At 42.4% G+C, this 14514-nt stretch overlaps 1 protein-coding gene across 4 annotated transcripts in view; it reads left to right on the plus strand.

Moving 5' to 3' along the window:
- LNX1 (ligand of numb-protein X 1) overlaps nt 1-14514 on the plus strand; it is an 85628-nt gene that overhangs the window by 49206 nt on the left and 21908 nt on the right. For all 4 annotated transcript variants that reach the window (XM_032774231.2, XM_032774232.2, XM_032774233.2 and 1 more), the window contains 3 exons: nt 3131-3333; nt 5223-5594; nt 11882-12016. In XM_032774231.2, coding sequence (XP_032630122.1) covers nt 3131-3333; nt 5223-5594; nt 11882-12016 — 710 coding nt within the window. The remainder of the gene's footprint in view (nt 1-3130; nt 3334-5222; nt 5595-11881; nt 12017-14514) is intronic.

Consider the following 14514-nt stretch of genomic DNA (forward strand, 5'->3'; position numbering starts at 1 on the left):
ATTAGCTATACACCCAATTAGCTGAAAGGAGAATCAGGCCCTGAAAGTGTGGATCCTTTATAAAAATATATATATTTGGGGCCAAATTCAGTGGTTGGATAAGTTACAAACTGAGTAAAACCTGGTCCCAAAAAATAGGTGTACATGGCAAAGTGACATGACTTCTACCTATCTGGCACGTAGTGCGTGTGCAAAACAGAAAGGGGCTGGTATTGTAGCAGAAACAACTAAAAGGAGGGTGTAAGAGAAACAGGCACTCAGATACAGCAGTGATGAGGCGGTATAATTACCTAGATCAGTAATAAACTGTATCTACTGTATGTAAACAACAAAGACCAAGTCTGTGCTGCTGGTAGGTGCTCTTTACAGACATGATGGAGGAGAGTTTCCTGTCCTGAAGAGTTTACAGTCAAAGGAGTGGTAAGGGATGCAACACAATGCTACTATTCTTTTTCAGCTTTTCTCTCTATTTGCTCTTTGACAAACGTAGATTAGGAAATACTATGCTCTCTGATACTGTTCTGCTGTAATTCTAGTAAAGTGTTGGCTTTTTAATGGCAACCTCTGCCCTTTGATTTTAAAAATAGGTAATTACAGTTCTTTGAAAAGAATGATGATATATTATTTCTCTACCAGTGGGTTATTCGTGTGACCTCACTCTTACAATCAAAAGATGCCTTGTGCCAAAAATTCAAAATGCCTTCCCTCTGTAATAGATGGTTTGGGACAGATGAATACATTAAAAAATACTAAGGCATGTGTAGAATAATATTGAACCAAATACTTCCTTAGTGTAACTCCATTGATTTTATTTGGATTTAGACAGGAATGAATTTGAACCAAAAGTTTTAATACTCATAAAAGGGAAGAAAATTACAGTAACATTGTACAGACAAATGTGCCATTTGGGAAAGAAACATACTTCTACAGTAAATTATAGTTTAAAAGATAATACACCTCCGCTCAGATCCTCAAGTACAGCAGAGCTCCACATAATACAGCTAAGGGAACACCATGGTTTTGTGCCACTGGGGGCGGGGAGGGGCGGCAGGAGGGCTTCTTAAGTCAGGTGAAAAATATTCCAGCATCAAGGGGAAATAAGGTCATCATTCCCTTCAGATAAATTTCCTTTTACTAAGATCAAAGCTAGTTTGTCTGTATGGTATAATGCTGCTACACAAAGGTACTAACGCACATGCCAGACTTTAAGAACATGAGCAATCCCTTGATTTCAGTGGGGGCTAATATATATATATATATATATAAAATGCGCTTAAAGTTCAGCATGTTCTTAAGTTCCTGGATGAATTGGGGTCTGTGGCCATGGCTACACTGGCACTTTACAGCACTGCAACTTTCTCGCTCAGGGGTGTGAAAAAAAACACCCCCCTGAGCGCTGCAACATACAGCTCTGTAAAGCGTCAGTGTAAACAGTGCCGCAGCACGGCTCCCAGCGCTGCAAGCTAAACCCCATGAGGATGTAGAGTACGTGCAGCGCTGGGAGAGAGCTCTCCCAGCACTGGCGCTGCAACTACACTCACACTTGCGCTTTGAAGTTTCAAGTGTAGCCATACACTGTATTGGGAATAATGCCATATTACTTTTCTATAGCTGGAAGATAACCAGGACACCCAGCTGCCTAACTGTATTTGTCTGAAACTAAGAGTCTGTAGTAATGTTTAACCAGGCCATAGACTGCATTGGGGAGATGGCACATCCGCTATTGATGACTCCAGATTTATCGTCCCTTTCCACTAAATTGGCTCCATGCTGAGACGCATGAATCTGCATTTCCCAATTAGAATTTAAACTAAACCCTTGTTTATTGTATATGACTGATTTGTCTGCAGTGAGTCATTTTTTCTCATGTAGCTGGGCCCATGAGTATGGAAAACCCTTGACATTTGGATGGAGCCTTATCTACTTCAGATCCTTAGGGATCTCTGTCTGCTCTCTGTCCTAGTGCATGCTGCTTTAATATGGACATTCTGCACACTTAAGTTAGGAGGAGCAAGGGATTCCTATTCCAATGAGTTTGCTTGAGCTCCATACACAGGGACAGCTCCAGGCCCCAGCACGCCAAGCGTGTGCTTGGGGCGGCATGCCACAGGGGGCGCTCTGCTGGTCGCCAGCAGGGTGGCAGGCAGTGCTCCGGTGGACCTCCCGCAGGCGTGCCTGCAGAGGGTCCTCTGGTCCCGTGGTTTCGGTGGAGCTGCGGGACCAGCGGACCCTCCGCAGGCACGCCTGTGGGAGGTCCACCGGAGTCGCAGGACCAGCGACCAGCAGAGCGCCCCCCGCGGCATGCCGCCGTTCTTGGGGCAGCGAAATGTCTAGAGCCGCCCCTGTCCATACAGTGAAGTAGGAAGGGTCCTATAGAGGAAACGTCACTTCTCTTGGGTAGCACAGAAGATCTCCTCTTCCTCCCTTTAATTTGAATATTAGGAAACTTTCTAGATGTGAAGATGTGAGGAAATATTTCCTCGGGTTTTTGTGAGCCAAACGTCCCTTTGAACTTTCTGTTCGGGTGCTGAAACCCTAGGCTACTAAATCAATAGTAGGCAATGTTCAGGTTGGTCCTGGACAGACAGACAGACACACACACATACGAAAGTCAATGCAACTCAGATATGAGTTCTGGGCTAATAGGTCAGACTGCGGCCCCTTCAGGCTCTTGGTTTGTCTGGTAGTTACACACATCCCTCTGAGGCACTCCTGGGGCCAGTAAAGAGCTGCCTGAGTAGGGAGGGTATTGGAGAGGTAAAGTATCTATTTAGTTCTAAAATATTAGAACAAATAACTGCAATTTTCCTTTAAATACATTTCACTGGCCTGGATCACTCTGACGGTCCCAGCAGTATTCTGTAGAATCGTACTTACGAGTAAGGAAGGCGCATTCCATCAAGGTAGAAGATGCAGAGAAGAACTGATTGCAGAAAACATTAAACCTTGAATTTACTAATTACAACAATCCCTGAAAAGCCCAGGGCATCTTCTCCTCTCCTTTAACATAAACTATATCGACTGCTAAAACCTGGTTGGATCTGCTGCAGAGACCTGAAATTATTATTATTTTTTTTTAATAAAGCATAATTATTATTTCAGATAAATAAATAACTTATGTACATTTCAGCCTTCCCCAGGTTATATCACCTGATTCCAGATGGAGAAATTACCAGTATTAAGATCATTCGTACTGATCCCAAAGAAAGTCTTGCCATTAGAGTTGTGGGAGGCAGTGAGACGCCTTTGATCCACATCATTATACAACATATCTATCGAGATGGGGTGATTGCCAGAGATGGAAGATTACTGCCGGGAGACATGATACTAAAGGTACGGTACTGTGGAAATGCCAGGTGAAGGGTTAACATCTTAACAAAGAACAAGTCAATGTAAATACATACTGCAATAGAGATGTAAGACAGGGAGGTAAGACTTACCTGTTTGTGTATACAGAAGCATAATGCATGACAAGATGTGTCATTAAACTGCAGGCTCTGGTACTTGATATGGTTCCTTCTGTCACATAGGCATGTATCTGAGTGCTGTCCTGAGTAGGCATGCTTTCCTGAATTGGGGTCACAGTGAATAAGGATGGATGAACTGCATTGCACAAATAAGAACTGACCCTAACTTTGGCTCAAAACTTCAACCAGACCTTTTTCTGAAGATTGCTGACTGGTTTGCTCATTTTTCCCTTGAGTTTCAGACGCTTCTGTTTCCTGGCCTGAGGCAGAAGGACCAAAATGCAATAAGAGAGAGTACTCTTGTGCCATTTCTGACCCAGCCAGAATCAGGAAGTACAGTTCAGTCTGTTCTAGTGACACTTTTGAGATCCACTTTTGGATGAAAGGGGCCTAATTCTTCATTGCCCTGCTCTTGTTTACTGATTTACACTAGCACAAAGGCTGTTTGAAATGCTACCATTCTGGCTTGACAGTGTTTTACACCTTTGCACTAATGAGTATACAAGCTGCAGGGATAGCAGAATGAGGGCCAAGATGTTCCTGTATGCTTCTGTTAAGCAGAATGACACTTAACCAAAGCTCCAAATCTTTAAGTTCACCCCTCGCTCTTCGGCATCTGGTTTAACCACACCATTAGAAATGCACAGGTGTTTTTCTAAACTGGCAGGGGAAAGAGAAGGTTTAGGAATGTTTGTATATTTGAATAAAAGAAATGTTGATTTTTTAAAATCTTTAATTCAGTTTGAGGGCATTGCAAAGACTGTTCTAATATTAGGGCTTGTAGATTTTGTGTTTTTTAAAGGAAGTGTTGTTAATACATTGAAAGCTAAATTCTCAGTTGATGCAACTTTAATAGAGTTCTACCAGCAGAGAATTTGGCCCTGAAACTCCTACAGGCCCAGTCCAGTGGGTGGTTAGTGCCTTCAGTTCTCATTGGCACTGAGACTTATTGCAGTAAGGAAACATTTTTAAATGTTAAGTGGCTCTGCTATTATAATGTAAAGCTACATAGAGGCTGTTGTCTAGTTTGGATTTCCTCCAGCAAATTAAAACCCTGCAAATATTTTTCATTTAGTAAGGATAAAGTGCAGTAGCCAGTCGGTTTTACAGAACAAAAATTGCAGGATTGATTTAAAGTTCTTTGTCTGAAGCCATTTGAAAAAAACGTGAACTCTTCTGACCCAGGAAATGGAGGGAAACATGAAGGGCCAGTTCCTCAGCTGATGTAAATCAGCATCGTGTCAAGCTGAGATTCTGAAGCACAGTGAATTAAAACTACTCAGGGCTCCCCCCCACCACATTTTAATTAGAAGTTCTTTAGTGAGGCTGGAAATTGGGGATACAGACTGTCTACTGTAACCATAGTGCTTGTGAGATAATGAACAAGGACACTGCAGAAAAGAAGTGGGAGTGGGAGGAAGGGTAGCTGGGTTTGAAATCAGAAACTAGTGGAATAAAATGAAGATACACAAAAGGAAATTGGGGCCTGAGGAGGGACAATAATAAACTGAAAAATAACAGTTATGTCTGGAGACAATCAGTGAGAGAGGAAAAAGACAGTAAGTGTCTGTACGCTGCGTCCTGTCCTTGGGGGGAGGATATTATATAATAAAAACTTGGCCTCTTGTGTAACACCATTTCAAATCCTGCACATCAGTGAACATGGAGACATCTGTGTAAATAGATCAGCTCTCTGCAGTGCCAGTTCAGATTAGATGCTTCTTTACATTGCTGATTTATGGTTCTCTCTTCCAGGTGAACGGCATGGACATCATCAATGTTCCTCACAACTACGCCCTGTCAGTTCTGAAGCAGCCTTGTCAGGTGCTCCGGCTCACTGTGCTCAGAGAGCAGAGGTACCGGTGCCGAAACAACGGACTTTCTCTTGATGCTCACTACAACAGAGATGACAGTTTTCATGTGGTTCTAAACAAAAGCAGCCCAGATGAGCAGCTGGGAATAAAGCTGGTCCGCAAGGCAGATGAACCCGGGGTATTTATTTTCAACTTGCTGGAAGGAGGTGTGGCTGCCCGTGATGGACAGCTTCGAGAAAATGACCGGGTGTTAGCTATTAATGGCCATGATCTTCGGTACGGCAGTCCGGAAAATGCAGCCCAGCTGATACAGGTTTGTCATGATGACTTGACCCCAGTTTCTGAACTCCTTTAACTAGACTGAAAAAAACCATAATTCTCCCATCCAATGCTATGCCACAAGATGAGCCATATCAAGTGGCAGGGTAGATGCCATGGGCCAGATTCTGCTGTCACTTAAACCCATGCAACTCCACTGCCTTCAGGGAGAGTACATGGGTGAAAATGAGAACAGAATTTTGCCCATACTGGCCAAGAACTCCATAAAAATAGCAGCATCTTCTATATGTACAAGACTATTCAAGAGGCCTAGTTATGATTTTAAACTAGATTTAATCTCTTTGTATATTCTGCTTGTCAGCAATAGAATTTTTAACTTGTTGGATGCCATCAGGCATCATGGTAAGGGGTGATGGAAGCATTAGAATATATAACCTTTTTCAAAGGATATTAGGAGTTCTATTGCCCTGCTCTGTGCCAAGAAGAGAAAACATTGGTAACATATGTATTATCTTCCAATCTCAGTGGCTTCTGTGGATACCATCTATAGTAACAGTGGCTGGAAAGATTTAGTTCGGATTGGTCCTGCTTTGAGCACGGGATTGGACTAGATGACCTCCTGAGGTCTCTTCCAACCCTAATGGTCTCTGATTCTATACCAGTGGTAGGCCATACCTACACCCTGCATCTGGAGAGCCAGGCATTTTGGGGAAGATTTGTATAGATTAGGTCTATTGTTTGTTTACATATATACAAAGAATTAAAGGGGCATCTATCCAAGGTACTAAGTATCCCTACTGAAATTACAAAACCAAATACACTTAAGTTGCCCACAGAACACTTAACTTTGCTCCCCACTACAAACCTGATTTCTTTCCACATCCTCCGCCCCCCCACACAGCCATTTCCATTAGTCTTTCTTTGAGACCTAATCTTGACAATTTTCTCTTAAAAATTGTGCAGTGCTACTAGCAAAACAAGCAAGAGTAATTTACTGCTAAGCTTTGCATTTATGACAATGTCATTGTGCTTATTCTGCTTGTTTGGTTTGGTGGGGTGTAGCATACATGTGTATGGAAGCATTTCGCATGTAGTAACGCAAAAACAACAGATCAGGCCAGATTCTCTCCTCTGTCTTTTGCATAAGCCTACTGACTCCAGTGAAGTAACATGGACTTGAGCGAGAATAGACTTCAGCTCAGTATACTGTGTGTAACAGGCTTATTTTTACAATAGATTCATGGGCTCCAGTGATCAATGTGTATTGAAAGTCTGTAGCAGAGGTGGAACATATTCATTTACTCAGCTGTGTTTCAATGGGTAAATTCCCTAGTCAGCCTAATCCAGATAGAGTACGTTCTGGCTGGAGAGCAAGACTGTACACCATTTTGCATAATGTCAGATGCTGGAATCCTGACAGTGTTGTTCTTGTTTTCCTCCTGTAGCTTACTAATAGAAAGGGGGATGCTGTCTGGGGAGAGCAACATATGAAATGAAGCCCTCCTGAAAATTGGTATTCTTGGAACATTTCCTTATGCTTAAAAAACAAAGCAACAATGCTTCACATGCAGAAAAAACACCCTCAGTTTTGGGAAGAGATGGAAGAAATGAGACCATTCACACAAATGTTTAAAAACAGAACTAAAGTTCTTACTAGTTCTACAGAATGAATGTTATTTATATAAATACTTGAAATGCACACCAGCCTCGGGGGATTTAAACAACATGCCCATCAAAGACTTTGACTCATGTTTCCAAACAGGCCAGGATTACACTGCACTGATGTGAGCTCCATGAATCACATTTGCCCAGCACAGAATTCCCAGACTGTGTGTCCTTTTTGCCATGTTTTTCATAAATCTCCTTGCTTGTTTCCACATTATTTCAGAGGAGAATGATTATATAGAAGCCACAAATGTTTTGCATCTGCTTTTTACACAGCACAGTACTTCCCCCTCTTCTTTCTCAACAACACTCCACCTGCCAAGACCCAAATGCGGGACACTCTTATTAGACGAGGAACCAAAAAAATAATAGTACAGGATTTTCAAAATATGAGATCAGTTTTAAAGTATAAATAACCTTAATTAACATTTGTAAAGAACTATATGTCTTAAGCGGTGGGGGTGATTATCATTTTATTATCTTGTCCTGTAGCTTCACTTTGCGGACTCATTGCACTCAATAAAGCTGAGAGAAAATCAGGTTTCTGTAGAGCATGATTAGTTTTGGCTCCTAAGTGATGTATAACTGAGAGAGGTCTGACTCATCAGCCCTAGCAGTTAGATATTAGCACATATTAAGTACTTGTTAATCAGTAGATTAGGTGTCTGGCTGTTATAAACTCAGTCACAAAACCCCTGAAATGAAGAGAATGTAAAGGTGGTAATTAGCAATGTGCATAAATCACAAAGTTTGGATTTTGGACTTTTCACATTTGCCCCATCACTATGGTGAGGATGGGTCCAAGATCACACTTTAGGCCTAAATTATAAGCAGGGACCCCGGAATGATGCAGCAAAGTCATGGAATTATGCTCCTCAAACCCTCAGATGAAAAACAGTGAAATCTTGTTGATTTTTACATCTGCCATCCAATCACTTCTTTCCATACCAACGTCTCACTGGATAGGGTATTTGCTTTAAAGGCAAATCTTTATCCAGTGGCTAAACGTTCCCGTCACCCACACTCCCAGGAGCTGATTCTCCACAGTTCCTGGGGCTTGTGTAGTCATTTACACCTGTGCAAAGGGAGTGCAAATTAAGGGTAAAGAGCTACCAAATCAGAATGGTAACATTCTATACCCACTTTGCCCAGGTTCAAATGAGAACAAATTGTGCAAGGGAGTAGAGAATCAGGCCTCATATGTCAGTGCCAGTTCAGGAAACATAGTAACAGCAAAGCATTTTTTATCTCCTTTCTCTTCCTTTGTGTATTTTTTCACACTAGATATTGCCATATAATACAATTTTTCTGTTGTGAAGGAGCGAGTGTCAAGTCAAAGCAAGAAAAGTTTTTTAAATGAGTACAATAGAGCTCACTGCTTCATTATGGAGAAATCAACTTTACCCATAGAGGCAGGTGATCTGGTGGATTATTCTCCTACCTTTTTGTCAAGATTTTTGGGCTAGTTCCTCCAGTACAGTGTGTCTACTCTGCATTGACCCAACATTTGGCACTAAAGCCAGTTTCACTGGCCTGGAGAGGATCTGCCAGTGGCCCAGAACCAAAGCTGAGTTTTGGGCACCACTTACTCACCCTGCTGCTAATGTAGCTGGAGGGAAAGAAGAAAAGATAAAATCCTCTGAGCTGCATGGACCTGCCCATGGTGTTTTTGGCCTTTGTCTGCTTAGCCAGTAAAACTCTTTGGGATGAGGATGTTGCTTACTGTGGGTTGGCACAGTGCCCCAATGTAGCCCCATCTCAACTGAGGCATCCAGATGATGCCATATAACAATAATAATGGTGACTATTGCAGAGCATTGTAATTAGAGGAGCCCTCTGGCTCCTGTAGCACAGTGCAGGGGAATAGCCTGCCCAAAGCTAGGGTAAAGGGGAGTTTTAAGACACACTGATGTTTTTTTGTGTGAGCGCATTTTTGGTCTTAGCAGAGAATCTGACCCTTGTAGGCTCTTTAAGCTACAGTTTGTGTGCAGTCCTGAAACAAACCTAAAAGTAAGATATATGTATATTTACTTCTTGTCTGGTCACGAATAGCTATGGGGGAATTGGGGCAAAACCACTAGCAAAGGAGAGAGAGACCAACTGAAATAACAATTTAATATACTAATCAGCAAACATTTTTATGGGTTTTTACACAGAAGAATGTAGACTTGGAAGCTGATGTGGTTTTGATAACTTAGTAATATTCTCTGAATTTTATGAGAAATGACTCAACTAGACTGACCTAGGGACAAATGGGACATTTGCAGCAGATGCTTGTGTTGAACTTTTGTTTGTCATTCTATAAGGAATTAATCAAATTTACAGCCGCCTTGTAAATAATCAATTTTGAGACAAGCCACATAGGAAGATCAGTTTTAAACTGAAGTTGTAAAGTGTTTCTTTTACGGTAGAATTACATCTTAAAGGGTTTTACACCATTGGGTCATTTAGTCTTGTGTTGTGTTTCATTTGAAGTAGTAACTAGCCCAATATGAGGAATTCAGATGGGAAATATTGATTAGTTTTATTGTTAGTTTAAAACCCATCAAAACATTTTTTTTTTAAATCACAGCAAAGAACTTTGAACCAGATTCTAGTAAGGAAATGTTTAACTGTAGAATACAAAACTCAGGGACCAAATCTAGCTCCCACTGAAGTCACTGAGTGAGTTTGACTTTTGGTGAGAGTAGGGTTGAATTCCAGGTTTGGTTTACATCTTCTTTTAAATGCTTTTCCACACTTCTCTCTCCTTGGAGCCTCCTCCAACCCAGACCAACACCTTAGGATTCTGAAGCTCTGGTGTATTTTTCCCTTTTAAACTCTTGCAGGGAGGCTCTACATTACAGCAATAGCCTGAACCCAAGTGGACAGGACTCCCTCGGGAGGCCATTAGTGGCTCTCCTTGTCCCCAAGAACCAGTGTTTAATTTGTAATGAAAGAGGTGCTGGGGCTCAAGCAACTTTTTACATTCATAACTGACATGGCAAGCCCAGAAGTGCCGGGGCTATGAATTGCCAGGCCTAGTGGTGCTGGGGCTGAACCCTGGCAAGTCCTGGCACAAATTAAGCACTGCCAACTTCTCTTCTTTTATCTGCAACCTTTCCAGCCACATTGGCCTGAAGAGCAAGAGATTACAGATTTGAAAATTAACTTTGGATTTTCCCATTTAGCAGCACCATATAGCTCTAAACCACTGAAGCTACCAATGCATTTGTCTTTCTTGTATTAGTTTGTTCTTATGTTAGGAAAGTACCACATATTGGATTTACTCAACTAAATTCTATTCTCAGTTATGCCAGAACAACACTGTCAACTTCAGTGGAGTCAGTGTAAGTGAGAGCAGAATTTGGGTGTCTACTCCTGGAGGTGGGACTTGCCTCTCAAGTACTGATCCAACTGCACTGAGACTTTGTAGTTATAATAATTAAACTAGTATCGCATCTTGCAACTTCAAAGCGATGTACAAATCAATGAATGCTCACATCACCTCTGTGGGGGACAGTATTTATGATCCCCATTTTACAGATGGAATAGTAGACAGACCAAAAGGTTTCATGACTTTCAGGTCTGCCTGAGCAAGTAGCAGTGCCAGGATTTGAATTTTGGAGTGCCTGGCTCCCAGTCCTGTGTTTTGTCCATTACACTAGTCTGTTAAGATTTTATTGTTCAAAATAGTAGCATGGCCCCTTCTTTAAGTAAAACTACTTTTATCATGTTAGCAGGTTGCAAAATTCTGCCACTAGCGCCCCTCAATGTGAGCATTTCCATCATTCTGAGATAAACGGCGTTGCTTCCACTGTTTCCATCATACAGTAGTAGACCTAGGGCTTGGCTACACTGGAGAGTTGCAGCGCTGGTGGTGGGTTTACAGTGCTGCAACTCACTCACCGTCCACACTTGCAAGGCACATACAGCGCTGCATCTCCCTGGCTGCAGCGCTGGCTGTACTCCTGCTCTGCCTGGGGTATAACGATTGCAGCGCTGGTGATGCAGCGCTGCTCCGCCAGGGTGGCCACCAAAAGCGCTGTAATTGGCCTCCAGATCTGTTCAGAGGTATCCCAGAATGCCTGTTCAGCCACTCCCAACAGTGCTGCAAATGCTGCAAATGTGGCCACACTGCAGCACTGGTAGCTGTCAGTGTGGCCACACTGCAGCGCTTTCCCTGCACAGCTGTACGAAGACAGCTGTAACTCTCGGCGCTGTACAACTGCAAGTGTGGCCAGACCCCTAGTTTTACACATGATGTACCCATGTGACACTAGTTAGCTATGCTAATGTACACAGGTGAACAGAATAAATGTCTAAAAACGAGAACGGAGCAGCACTGTCATGCGAGAGGATTGTTAATTCAGGGGAAATTTTGAATGCGTGAAGATAGGCTTTTAGAGGATTAACTTTAGTTTTGCAGTCTTTGTGTTGAACTGAGCTGAACTTGCATTATTATTTCCTCTTGTGGCAAGCGGATAATAAAGGTAGAGGCACCAAAAAGAATTGCCCTTCAATTAACCAAAATCTGCAACCAAAATATCATCTCAAAAGAAAATGAAAATAACAGCAAGCTTAATTGAGACCTGGGCTTTGTGAATTTCTAGAGCTGAAAAGGTTGGCTTTGTAGCTGCATAACAACAGGATTTACATCTGTGTCTCGTCATGTAGGCCAGTGAGAAGCGGGTTCACTTTATTGTGTCACGGCAGACCAGACAGCAGACCCCTGACATCTTGCAGGAGGCTGGGTGGAATTACAACGGCAGTCCTCAGCCTTGCCCATCGGAAAGAAACTATCCTAACAAGGTGAGGCCTGGATCTATCTTACATTTACTGTTCTTTCTATGGGAAACAGAAGACTTTGTTGTCTCCAGACCTTATCACCAGGAGAAGCACATCTTATTCTGTGGTATAAATGTAAAAACAGAGAGCGTCTTTATTTATACACTAGGAAGTGCTTCTGTCTTGACTCAGTTTGGAAGGATTGGGAGAGAGGAAGCTGAAGGATAATAATGAGACGAAAGTTTTATACACACATACTATACTGTACACAAACCTGCCTCCCAGCCTGAGCCTAACAAAAATAAGAGGCTTATCTGCACTTACTCCATCTGGAGCAAAGCATGAAGGGAAGAAGCTTGCACAGACTGGGTGTGATATTCCCACATGTTGATTAGTGTGGCTGTTACTCGATCATTCACTTTTAGTAAACTGGGTGCAAGCAAACAATATGTATTTTAATACAGAAGATATAAATACGTTCTTTGTTCCCAGATGTATATAAGGCATACTTACAGGGGGGACTCTATCATGGGAAGCAGTGACTCTGAAAAAAGACTGAGGGGTCATGAATGATGATCAGCTGAACGTGAGCTGCCAATGCAACACTGTGGGCAAAAGATCTAATGTGATCCCAGGGTGCATAAGAAGGGGAATCTCAGGTAGGAGTAGAGGGATTATTTTACCTCTGTAATTGGTAGCGGTGCAACCACTGCTGGAATACTGTGTCCAGTTCTGGTGCCCACAATTCCAGAAGGATGTTGATTGGACAGGGTTCAGAGAAGAGCCACAAAAATGAATAAACTATTAGAAATTTTGCCTTTATAGTGGTAGACTAAAGAACTCAATCTATTTAGCTTAACCAAGAGAAGGTTCAGGGGTGACTTGATCATGGTCTGTAAGGATGTACGTGGGGGAACAAAAATTTAATAATGGGCTCTTCAGTCTAGCAGATAAAGGTACAACACCATCCAATGGCTGAAAGATGAAGCTACACAAAGTCAGACTGGAAGTAAGGTGTAAATGTTTAACAGTGTGTGTACTTAACCACTGGAAAAATTTATCAAGGGTCGTGGTAGAGTCTCTGTCACAGATAACATCCAATCTTGATTTAAAAAATTTTCTGCTATAGAAATGATTTTGGGGAAGTTCTATGGTCTTGTGCTATACAGGAGGTCAGACTACATGATCACAATGGTCTCTTCTGGCTTTGGAATCTAGAAATCTATGAAAACAGGGATGATGATACTGATACTGACCTCCTTTGTAAAGTGCTTTGAGATCTATGGAAGAAAAGCCCTGTATAAGGACTGGATAATGTTAGATTAAGGAAAATGACAAAGAACAAGCATACAGTTTCCACAAAGTTGACAGCAGTGTGTGCATCATTCAGCATATCCTTCACCTGGAATCCAGTACATAGAAAGCAGGGTCCTAGCTACATACATCACACAAGGGTGGAATCTCTAAAAGGAGATCAGTGCCACAGCATGGCTATCCAGCAAAGAGAGAGTTTTGGATATAGGCAGGACCATGTCACTAGGGGCTTTAAAAAGCAGCAGGGCTCATTTAAAATCAATCCTGACTGATAAGCAGGCAACTGTGACCTTAAAGGACCACATGCCTTAGACTGCACTGCCAGCTGTCAGCTCCCGAATGCAGCTGCCTGTGGGGAGAAAGGGATGGGCCCACATTTTAAAAATGTTGATAAACATCCATTTGTTGTTTTCCTCCTTTTATCAATTATGCTCATTCAGGCCCTTAAGAAATGATACTTCCTGCAGCATATTCCATCTTACCTGTACCCTCGCATGCTGTTCAGACATAACTCCTCCCTCATGCTGTAAGAACAGACCCACGTCTGCTGTCCAGAACAGCAGAGATGAAACAAGGCTGCTGCCATCCTGTCACAAGACACTCCTAGCTGATGCTGCATCTGCAAGTCATTACTTCCAATGAAATAATGCTTTGGTGATTGTTAGGGAGATCTCTGAGTGGGATAGCAATTAACTCATGTTGCATCACATGATTTCCAGTGACTGCCTGGGTGTCCGCTATATCCAATATGTTTGTGTTACTGGTCATGGGTATGGTACAGGGGAATTCAGTACATTAATTCTATTCCGTACCCAACTTTGGGCCCCTTTCTTCTCTTCCTGTATAAAGAGGTGCAGGAAAGGAACTCTTGATTAGTTACACGTTGATTTGGGGAACTGCACTGACTTGAGATTTAGGGAGTTGTTTGCATTGCAGCACCTTACGTGGAGCTGGTGAGGTCTTATGTCATGGTATAATTCCCCACTCTGAACCTTAGCGTCCAAAAGACGGGGTACCAGCATGAATTCCTCTAAGCTCAATTACCAGCTTAGTACTTGTAGTGCTGCCACCAACCAGGAATTCCAGTGCCTGGTACACTCTGGTCCGCCCAAGACCTTGCCCGAGGAACCCCAAGACCCAGATCCTCTGGATCTTAACACAAGGAAAGTAAACCCTTTCCCCCACCGTTGCCTCTCCCAGGCTTCCCC

The sequence above is a fragment of the Chelonoidis abingdonii genome, chromosome 5 (genome assembly GCF_003597395.2).
Source record: "Chelonoidis abingdonii isolate Lonesome George chromosome 5, CheloAbing_2.0, whole genome shotgun sequence".
Lineage (NCBI taxonomy): Eukaryota > Metazoa > Chordata > Testudines > Testudinidae > Chelonoidis > Chelonoidis abingdonii.